Genomic DNA, 10623 nt, shown 5'->3' with positions numbered 1-10623 from the left:
CTCATCCGTGAAGAGCACAGGGCACCATTGGCCAATCTGCCAATCGTTGTGTTCTCGGGCAAATGCCAATCAGGCTGCACGGTGTTGGGCAGTAAGCACCGGCCCAACGCCCTCATACCACCCTCATGGAGTCGGTTTCTGACCGTTTGAGTACCAACATGCACATTTGTGGCCCTCTGGAGGTCATTTTGTAGGGCTCGGGCAGTGCTTCTCCTGTTTCTCCGTGCACAAATGAGCAGATAGCGGTCCTGCTGCTGGGTTGTTGACCCCGGTCGCCCCCCCCAGGTCTCCTGGTGTACTGGCCTCTCTCCTGGTATCTCCTCCATGCTCTGGACACTGCGCTGGGAGACACAGCAAACCTTCTTGCCACAGCACGAATGGACGTGCCATTTTGGATGAGCATCACTCCCTGAGCGACTTCTGTGGGTTGTAGATGCTCCTCATGATACCTCTAGTGGTGAGAACACTGGACAAATGCAAAAGTGTTCCAAAAATACAGTACAAAGGATGAAGACAGGGAAATGGTCTGTGGTCACCACCTGCAAAACCATTCCTCTTTTGGAGTGATCTTGCTAATTGCCTCTCATTTCCACCTGTTGTCTGTTTCATTTCCACAACACCAAGTGAAATTGATTCACAATAAGCGTGGCTTCCTAACTGGACAGTCTGATATCCCAGAAATTTGACTGACTTGGAGTTACATTGTGTTTTTTGAGTTTGCCCTAAGTTTTTGTGAGCAGTGTGTATATATATATATATATATATATATATATATATATATATATATATATATATATATATATATACTGTATATATACTGTATATATAAATTATTATTGGGAGTTTTGCAAAACTTTAGGAGTAGGAGTAGGAGTAGTTAAAATAATATAATGTATGTTTCAGGATTTGTATTTACCTGTCACTTTGACTGTATATGGGTTGTTGGAGGTAATTCTGATCTGCCAGGTTCCAGACGCTCTGTCAGCATTTAGAGTCGTACGCCATAGGTTGCCAACTCTACTGATGGCGGCCAGAGCACCGCTGGTCTGACGGCTGCTCTGGGTTGTACCTGAAATACAAGAAAATGGTGATTCTTTATTTCCATTCCTATCTTCCATTTACAAAATGTGTCCTGGTGTGTTACCATTAGGATTTGTCAGTGTAAAAGTAAGAGCTGATCCAGTTATGTAGATTGTGATGTTTTTCAGGGAAGCGTTCACATCGAATGAGAAGGAGTCTGGCTTTCCGGGGTTCCTCGCTTGTTGAAGAACCGTCACCTAAAGAAGATAGGTGGGTGATGGATTCAATATCTCACAAGTTTGTGTTTGTGTGGGCTCTCAGTCATTCAGGATTTTTACCATTAGTTATATGAATTATCAAAATAAAGTTACTTCTGAAGACTTGACAATTCTCCAGTACATCTAAGCTTTTTAATTTATGGAATATTTCTAATTATATATTATAGGAGCTATACCGGACATTTTTGTGCAGGAGCATTTTATTTCACTTTAGAGTGGAAGAGAAGTTTCCTTCCACTGCCTTTTATACAAACAGAGAGGAAAGCGCTTCTCTTTGCAGCAGAGCTAAAAAGTTTAAGCCTAAGCCTTTGATTGACAGACTCTGGAGCACTGTGGAGGGTTGTAGCCGGCCTGCCCGCCCTGCGAGGGCAGAGCTTCCCGACTTTTTGCCCTTTTTAGTAACAAGCTCTGTTGGTGGAGCAAGGTGTGCCATGTTAATATAACAGGCAACATGGGTTCATTACTATGAATGGGGCTGAATGGTTGACCGTCTATTTCTTATATATTATATCTATGCTTTTACACCACAGGGCAGTCTTACCAGAGCTGAGGTGGAGGTGTCCAGGATTATGGCAGTGGCCTGTGGGAGTTGGTTCTTGCTGACTTCGATGGCCTGTCCTCCTGAAGCCAGAGCAAGTTTTTTGTAGTCGTTAAAGATCCCTGCCCTGGTTGAGCGACGTCGCCTCCTGCTGTAGTCCGTCATGAAGAAGTTCACCTGTGGAGGTGAATGTACAATATCAGAGTCAACGTTTGGACATATTATTATGACAGTGATTTTCTTTTCCTGTTAATCATTGAATGTTTCATTTAGATCAGGGTTAAGATTGAAGGAACCAGGTGCCACAAGTAGAATGCACTTCATAGAGAGGCCGTACACACTGGAGCTTGTATTATAAATACAGAATAAACCACTTCAAAAACACAAGTGTGGCAGGGAAAGAGTGAAATATTGTGTCTTACCACAGGGGCTCAAATAGACAATAGACAAATACCGAGATGTTTCATGTTCCCTAAACACAAGTTATTCCAAACAGTTAAGCACTTGGTTAATATATACACTGCGTTCCAAATTATTATGCAAATGACATTTTTCTCTGATTTTCTAAATTGTCAACTCAAATGAGAGTCAGCATAATTTTCAAGTTTTTAACTGGTAGAGGATCATTTAAATGTGGTGGAAAAAAATTCCTAGTGATAGCAGTATTTTTTTCAAAAATAAATATAGTAATCGTTTCAATACATTTTAAAGCTTGTAATTAACTGAAAATGGTCATTTGTTGTATTTGTAGCATTAGGAGGTCATATTTACTGAAATCAGAAGCTATTTCAATCAAAAAAATATTAACAGGTCATGTTATATTTTACCAAAGGAGCCCTTCTGTGATAGCAGGTTCAAAATTCTTAAATCCATTAAACTTGTGAGTTTTTGGACAGTTTCTGCTTGGATTTCTTTGCAGGATGTCAGAATAGCCTCTCAGAGCTGCCGTTTGGATGAAAACTGCCTTCCAACCTCATAGAAGTTTTTTTTGTTGAGGCTCCAAATGTTCTCAACAGGGTTGAGGTCAGGAAAGGAGGGGGTCCACATCATGAGTTTCTCTCCTTTTATGCCCATAGCAGCCTGTGATGCAGAGGTTTTCTTTACAGTATGACATGGTGCGTTGTCATGCATGAAGAGGATTTTGTTTGGGAAAGCACGGCTCTTCTTTATGTAGCATAGAAGACATTGGTCAGTCAGAAACTCCACATATTTTTCAAAGGTCATTTTCACACTTTCAGGGAGCCTAAAAGGGCCTAATGGGGCCGACCAGCTCTCTCCCCATGACTCTGGCCCAAAACATGACTCCGCCACCTCTTTACTGACGTCACAGCCTTGTTGGGACATTGTGGCCATTCACCAACCATCCACTACTCCATTGATTTGACCATCCAGGGTTACACGGCCTCATCAGTGAACAAGACTGTTTGAAAATGAGTCCTCATGTATTTCTGAGCCACTGCAGCCGTTTCTGTTCATCAGCATTAAATTAACAGTTTAGGGGAGGCCCGGATAGAAGGTTTATGCACAACTGTAGCCTCTGGAGGGTCCTACACCTTGATGTTCGGGAGACTCCAGAGGCACCAGCAGCTTCAAATACCTGTCTGCTGCTTTGTGGCATCTGTTCTCTTAATCTGATGTGTTTGTCTGGCAGAAACCGTCCATATTGTGCCTTTATCTGCACAAAACGGAGTGTGCTCTGAATCATCCACAAATCTCTTATCAGTATGATGATTACACTTAATCTTTCATGAAATATCGAAGGTTTTCATACCTAGACCAAGGCATTCAACTATTTCACGCTTTTCATCAGCAGAGAGATCCTTTTTCTTTCCCATATTGCTTGAAAATGATGATCTGCATAATAAAGTGGAACATCCTTTTTCAGTAGTTTTTCCCTTAACTGGGCTTAACCTGAAAACTAATCATCCCAGGTCTCTGAGATTAATGTCAGTGATTCATAGAGCCCCAAGACACGATACCATCCATGAGTTTCATTATTATTTTTATTATTTTTACCTTTTTGACACAAAAATCCAATTTGCATAATAATTTGGAACGCAATGTAATAAACAAAACAAACAATCATTTACCGTAGATTTAGTTCTTTTGATGAGAGCAGCAAGTGTGTCTTCGAGATGAGCGTCCTTGGCTGGAGCATCAGTGAAAACGTAGATGGTTGAGTAGGCGGGAGCAGTCATCAGAGCCAGCTACATAGGTCAAAAGTTCAAAGTTAACTTTATCGTCATGAAAAGAACATGTACATTCAAACTAGCCGGGCTATCGCCAGACAAAATATCACAAGTTATATGTAGTCTTGGGCCCACCAATTTATTGTATCTGATGACGTATGAGGTACCCGCTGTAAACGTTCGAGCTAAACTACAGAGGTGGGAGACTCGAGTCACATGACTTGACTCGAGTCAGACTCGAGTCGCAATTTTCGGGACTTGAGACTTACTTGACCAAAGCTCCAAATAGACTTGACTTGACTTGGGACTTGCTGTTTGTGACTCGAGACTTAACTTGGACTTGAGGCCAATCACTCTCAATGACTTGCTGTGAATGTATTATTTATTTGAGTGAAACTGCCGAAAGATCAGGATTCATTGCGTAAAAGCGGCGCATCTATGTTTACATATGCGTGTTCGGTTACCCGACACAGCGCTTCTAATCAATACAGCGCGTAAAGGTAGGAGGAAATACAACGTTGAAATACGTGCATTAAAAGTTTTCTAAACAGAGTGAAGAGGTGGAGATTTACGGACAGGAAAACGTTTGAAACAATGGACTGGACCTACAGCGCAGACGTGCGGCCTCCAGAACGACGATGCGTAAGAGCTGATTAATCAACAGAAATCTTGGGGCTTTTCGATGTTTTAATTCGTTCACACAAAGTTTACAGCATTTAGTGACTATTTTACGCATCCGCACACAGCCCAGTGACAGCGGGGCATTACAGGTGAACCACTGACAGAAAAACTGCCAGAAACTAACAAAAATAAAAACATTATTTTATATTTATGTTTCAGACTGCAGGGAAAAGCAGCTCATATTTAAAATACTATATTTCATATTTTTTAAGTCCCAGCAATTTTGTACATAGACTGTTTATTTATAATACATATATTTTGAATGTTGTGGCGTTTAAATATTAATTAGACTTTAAATCCATGAGATTTTAAAAAGTCTGATTTTAGCCTAAATTTTCAAAATTATGGTATCTTGAGAAAGCACTTATTATTTTCAAGATTAAACACATTTTGAAAAGTAGACACCCTGGCGTTTGACTTGAGGTGACTTGCCGGCTAAAGCAAGACTTGACTTGACTTGAGCCCATGACCGATTGATTTGGACTTGCTTGAGACTTGGACCTTCACGACTTGGACTTGACTCGAGACTTGCATTTAGTGACTTACTCCCACCTCTGCTAAACTATTTAGAACACGGTCTGAAGCTTGATCGAAAGATGGCATCATGTCTGCTGCTGTCATGTTGGATCCGAAAATAAACTTCTTTTTTTTTATCCGTAAACAAACTACAAGCTTCCGTATGTCGAATAGTGAGTCCCTCCTCGTTCTGTGATTGGTCCCCAAATCCATGTGAAGATTTCAGCCATGGACCCCAGGCTGCTGTGTAGTTCGAAATGATACAAGCGCACACAGCAGCATGGGTGTGTAGGCTACATTCAAACCCTTGGTGCAAACAACAATAAAATTACACTCTGTGTACAGTGGGGTAAAAAAGTATGTGGCCTAAATCCAATAGGAAGTCCATGGGTAACTGACCAAATACTTTTGTACCCATTGTATATAGCAATATCTTTATAAACAAAACAAGGGCAATATTGGGGTTAGAGTTCAATGTCTTGTGGGGGATTGAGAGGCAGAGTTCATGAATGCAGGGGCAGCAGACACTCCACATTCTTCACCAGTTTCATTTATTCACTTTCAACAAAAATGAATTATGTGAATATTTAAATACCTGAATGGCAGAGTAACTCATTGAAGACACACCAGCTGCGCCTTTAGCTGTAAGTTTTGAAATCTCCTTTTTCATAACATCAGGGTCTGCTGTCCTGGTCACAGGTCCAAACTCTACATGTCAGCAAAATAATGATATTTGTAAGAAGGTAAATGTTTATCACACCAAAACCATCAGTTTATTATAAAAGTTCAAACCGAGATCATTGAAAGGCACCAAAATGTACTCAGATGGTTCATCCTCTGTTCCCCTTTTACTGTTGGTGATTTCATAGACCACGTTTCGTGCTACATCGATTTCATCCGACATGCCTCCTGTTGTGCTGATGACAAAACATAAAACGGAGGAGCGAGCAATGCCCATCATTCTGCAGAAACAACAAAAACATCACAATGATGCAATTTAAGAGAGTGTAATGAAAGACAAAATAGGCAGTGCAAGGATATGGATGGTAGAATATGAACAGAAATAAATAACATGTCTGTGGCTCTCGGGAATCCTTTCTTATTCCAAAGTAAAAAGATTATAGTACTCATGGACAATGGGTTAATAATAATAACACCTTAAATATGTATATCACTTTTTAAGACACGCTAAGTGCTTCACTAACACATGCACAATATAATTAGACTCACAGCTAAACCACTATGTGCTGTTTTCAATTGACCATCATTTTCAGCTTGTTCATTGACAGGTCTGCCAGCCAATCATGTGACAGTACAGACAATGCTTCCCAGTTCAAACTTTGGAAATGTTGTAGTGAAATGCCACTGGAATAAAGGTTTATTTATTTATCTTCATTCATGATCCATATTAATAAAGGCGATATTTGACTTTCTTCCACATAAACAAATCATTCTGAAATGGAGGTTGATAAATAAAGGATATAAAATGTGATAATATTTTAGTTGTATTTCTGAGCCCTATTAGTCAGTATAAATGCTGTAAATGAGGATGACCTGAGGAAGTCCTCGTCCCCTGCAGCCAGGCGGATGTCCTCCAGCAGCTGTAGTGAGGCTGCAGTCGCCACCTTCACCGCGGTGTCGTGGTAAAACGTGTTATCTGGGCGCCGCTCGTCTTTGTTAATGCCCCCACGGGGACGGATGCTACTGGTCAGGTCAGACTCGCCTCCGTGGCTACACTTACCTGTGATCACAGGTGGGACATGTCACAGCCATGACAGTTTAAATTAAGTCTTTTTGAGTTTTAAATCTTACTTTAATTTGTTACCTGTGTAGCACTTACAATCTTAGCACAACTTCGAAAAGTTTTGGCCCTACAATTAAAGGTACAATTGTGGAATATATTGGAGATGGAAATGAAACAATGTCCAAACCTCAACCTGTTCAAATATAAATACAATCAAAAGACTTTTGAGAAGAAGAAATGAGATGCCACTAGAGGGAGCAGTAGAATAAATTTACATTTCATTAATTAAGGAAGAGTGTTTTGAACTGTTTGGACCGGTTGCCATTTCTATTGCTCAAAACAAAATAAAGAAAAGAGAATTAGGCTAGGCGAACTATGAATCTGTTGAGAGGGAACCCTCCCAACGGGCTCATGAACCTCGTCTTCAATGCACTACACAGCATAGGAACATCATCTACAAAATCAGCTGTTAGGCCAGCTGGGTTTCTCTTTCAAAACGGCGTCACAAACAATTCATTTCATGGCCACAGCCCCACACGAAACAGCACAAATTTACCACCAAAAGTTCACAAAAGCCACTTTTTCCAGCTACATTTTAACCGCAGAGTTTAACCGCGGCACTTACTCAGTTTAGACACAAACTTTCCAGCTCCTTTTCTCCTTTAGCTTCTATCCGCTCTCCGCTGTCTCCTCCACCTCGGGGCTGATGGTCCGTCTCCTTTTCTTATTAAATCCAAAGAAATATAAAAAATATATATGCTGCTGCATATAAAAAATGCAGCAGCATTGAACTGTGTTGTTGTGACAGTGATCACGTGACACTGTTGACCAATCAGGAGACGCACACAAACAGAGGCCTATATTTTCTGATCTGGTAAGATGGCCCACATTACCCGTAAATACTTGGGGACTCCTGCCACAACTGTCCCATGTGAGAGACTTTTTTCTTTAGCCGCCATATTGTGCACAAGAGGAGATCTAGTTTGTCACCAGAAAATGTGAACAAGCTGGTCAGCCTGAGTGACCGGTGGAAGAAGGAGAAATAGAGCTTGGACTGACAAAGCTACTGACTGTAAACAGTTCATCACGACCTCTAATGTAGACCTACAGTTCAAACTGAATAAACAGTTAGTAAACTGTTGCATCGTGGCCGAAAAAACGTTGCACAACATCTCAAAGTTTAGTTAAATCTTTACTTGGCTTTTGCACAACGTATGCACAGTACAAGCACATTGCTTCAGTATCACTTCTTCTATGTTTCTAGCTCTGAACATATCTTACAGTAAGGCACATCATTCATTATTCATCATACCACATAAACACAAGTGCATCTTATTGAACGTGATTTATTTTCATCACCAATTATCATAGTAGAATGTTCTCAAGCAGTTTGTGATGCATTTTGGAGATGAGCCCCTGGCCCAATGCACCACCTGATTTGAGAAACTCGTTCTTAAAGACTTACTTTTAGTCATTATTTGAGTAGCACACATATTCTGAATGGCTTCAGCAGAATTCAAACGAGCCATTTTACTCTAGATTAATGTAGATTATTTCCAAAATTAATCTAGATTAATCTAGGTTAAAAAAAAAAAAAATCTATGCCCACCTCTAATATATATATAAATATAATAAACTCTTCCTCACCCTCCGCGGGCGGTTTCTTTTTCCTCCAAACTCGGGTCCTCTACCAGAGGCCTGGGAGCTTGAGGGTTCTGCGCAGTATCTTTGCTGTGAAGGCATCAGTGGTGCCCGTGGTCGTTGGGGCACTCGGGGCAGTGACCCCCAAACTGGAGGAGTGGCTCCAGCAGATCCCAGGAAATACATCAGACATCTCGGTCCAGAAAAGTGCAGTTCTAGGAACTGCAAAGATACTGCGCAGTACCCTCAAGCTCCCAGGCCTCTGGTAGAGGACCCGAGCTTGGAGGAAATAGAGACCGCCCGCGGAGGGTGAGGAAGAGTTTTTTATATATATATATATACACATATATATATATACATATATATATACACACATATAGATTAATGTGCCAGTATGTCATAAAATAAGTGATTATGGGTGATATTTGGCATTGGTATCCATCTGAAAGAAATATTAATGGTCGCCTTTTGTTCTTACATGAAACAAGACCGTTCTTGTAATAGTGTTTTGTTCTATTATTATTAATTATATGAACAGTTATAACAGTGGTTGTGAGTTTGGTCTGCATTAATAAGCTGTTTTGAAATGTAACAAGTTCTTCTTTTCAGTCAATGAGACTAATCACAAAATGCTGCAATTAAATATGACTGATAAAGTAATTGCAACAGGATAAAGTTACTTCATGACCGATTTGTGTATGTGTGTGTACGTGTATGTATGTATAAGTGTATGGGTTTGAAAAAAAGAACATGTTCACTTACTTTCGTATTGTTGTGGAACCTGAAGCATGCTTTAGGGGGTTGGGACTGATCACAATTTCATTAGTTATCATTGTTAGTAATCATTGTTATTGTTGCAATTAATATTACATCTTTGAGGAATATGTATAGTACATGACAGGCGCTCATAATCTTCTTGTTTCGGCCCTCTCCTTTTGAGCAAAATTAATAAATAATTTTAAAAAAAAGTATAGAATAAACTCTCCTACTTTTGTTGCCACAGTAACTAAACTATGTACATGTATAAGATTAATAAGGTACGTTATGTTTTTTTCAGTATTACCACTGGGTTTGGTGCTGGAGAAAATTCCCATGTATCCAGATGTCAGCTTGTTATTTTCCAGGATGGTGGGAAGGATGGGATCGGGACAAGTTCCACTGGCACAGTCGCTGCAGGTGGGAGTGTTCATATCTACAACACATGTTAAAGCTCTATCAGCTGAACAAAGTGAAATATTTCACAAGATTTATCATTGCACTAAGTTCATACAAATTCAATGTCCATATTACTTTAGCCAGACAATAATAATCATCTACTGTATTTAGATGGAAGACTTTCCTTTGATGTTATACAACTTTATATCCAAACAACCGTACAACAAGTACAACTTCTACATTCTTTCTGAAAAAATGCCATACATTTTATGACTATATGGACAGGTTTATCCTTAAATTCACAGATTCAAATGATCTTTCTATGGCAAACTAGAATGAACTATAAAACACACCTGCAATGTTTTCAATTGGAAGATCTGCATGAATGAGACTGAGATATGGGTCTGTGTTACCCAGCTCCACCCAATTACTGTGGCTGTAGAAATCCTGAAAGTTCACAGAAATGCACACAGTTAAAGGTAAGATAGTAAATAATCTCATGAATTCAATATTATTCATTCCATCTATGACAGTTTTGTGTGTACACAATGTTAAGTGAATACTTTATTTGTTAACGTTCTTGCGTAACTTGCGCAACAGCCAATAAATACACTAAAATACAAGTATTTATTTCATTATTATTATTAAGTGTTTTTCTTTGATATTTAATACTAATAAAAACATGCATCTTTACTGTGTGTGGACTCACTTATTTTCATCATCTTTGACTACAGGTGGTGGTACAGAAGATTTTATCCATATTTTTTTTTATTATTATTTTACGTTTCTGCCTGTTTTACCTGTAGGGTGTGGACTATCTTGCCCAGAGTCTCTCTGGCTGCCTTGAAGTTCTCATTGCGA

General features: G+C 39.7%; 1 protein-coding gene across 1 annotated transcript in view; it reads right to left on the bottom strand.

Moving 5' to 3' along the window:
- Nucleotides 1–1103: 1103 nt before the first annotated feature.
- LOC306960834 (von Willebrand factor A domain-containing protein 7-like) overlaps nucleotides 1104–10623 on the bottom strand; it is a 36871-nt gene continuing 27351 nt past the window's right edge. The window contains exons 9-12 of the mRNA XM_079553413.1: nucleotides 5818–5930; nucleotides 3927–4043; nucleotides 1840–2013; nucleotides 1104–1277 (exon numbers count right to left, since the gene is read on the bottom strand). Of these exons, the coding sequence (XP_079409539.1) occupies nucleotides 1119–1277; nucleotides 1840–2013; nucleotides 3927–4043; nucleotides 5818–5930 (563 nt within the window). The 3' untranslated portion in view covers nucleotides 1104–1118. The remainder of the gene's footprint in view (nucleotides 1278–1839; nucleotides 2014–3926; nucleotides 4044–5817; nucleotides 5931–10623) is intronic.

The sequence above is a fragment of the Gobius niger genome (assembly GCF_951799975.1).
Source record: "Gobius niger genome assembly, chromosome: 3".
Taxonomy (NCBI): domain Eukaryota; kingdom Metazoa; phylum Chordata; class Actinopteri; order Gobiiformes; family Gobiidae; genus Gobius; species Gobius niger.
The sequence above is the reverse complement of the archived record's forward strand: the minus strand, read 5'-3'. Positions and strand labels throughout refer to the sequence as shown.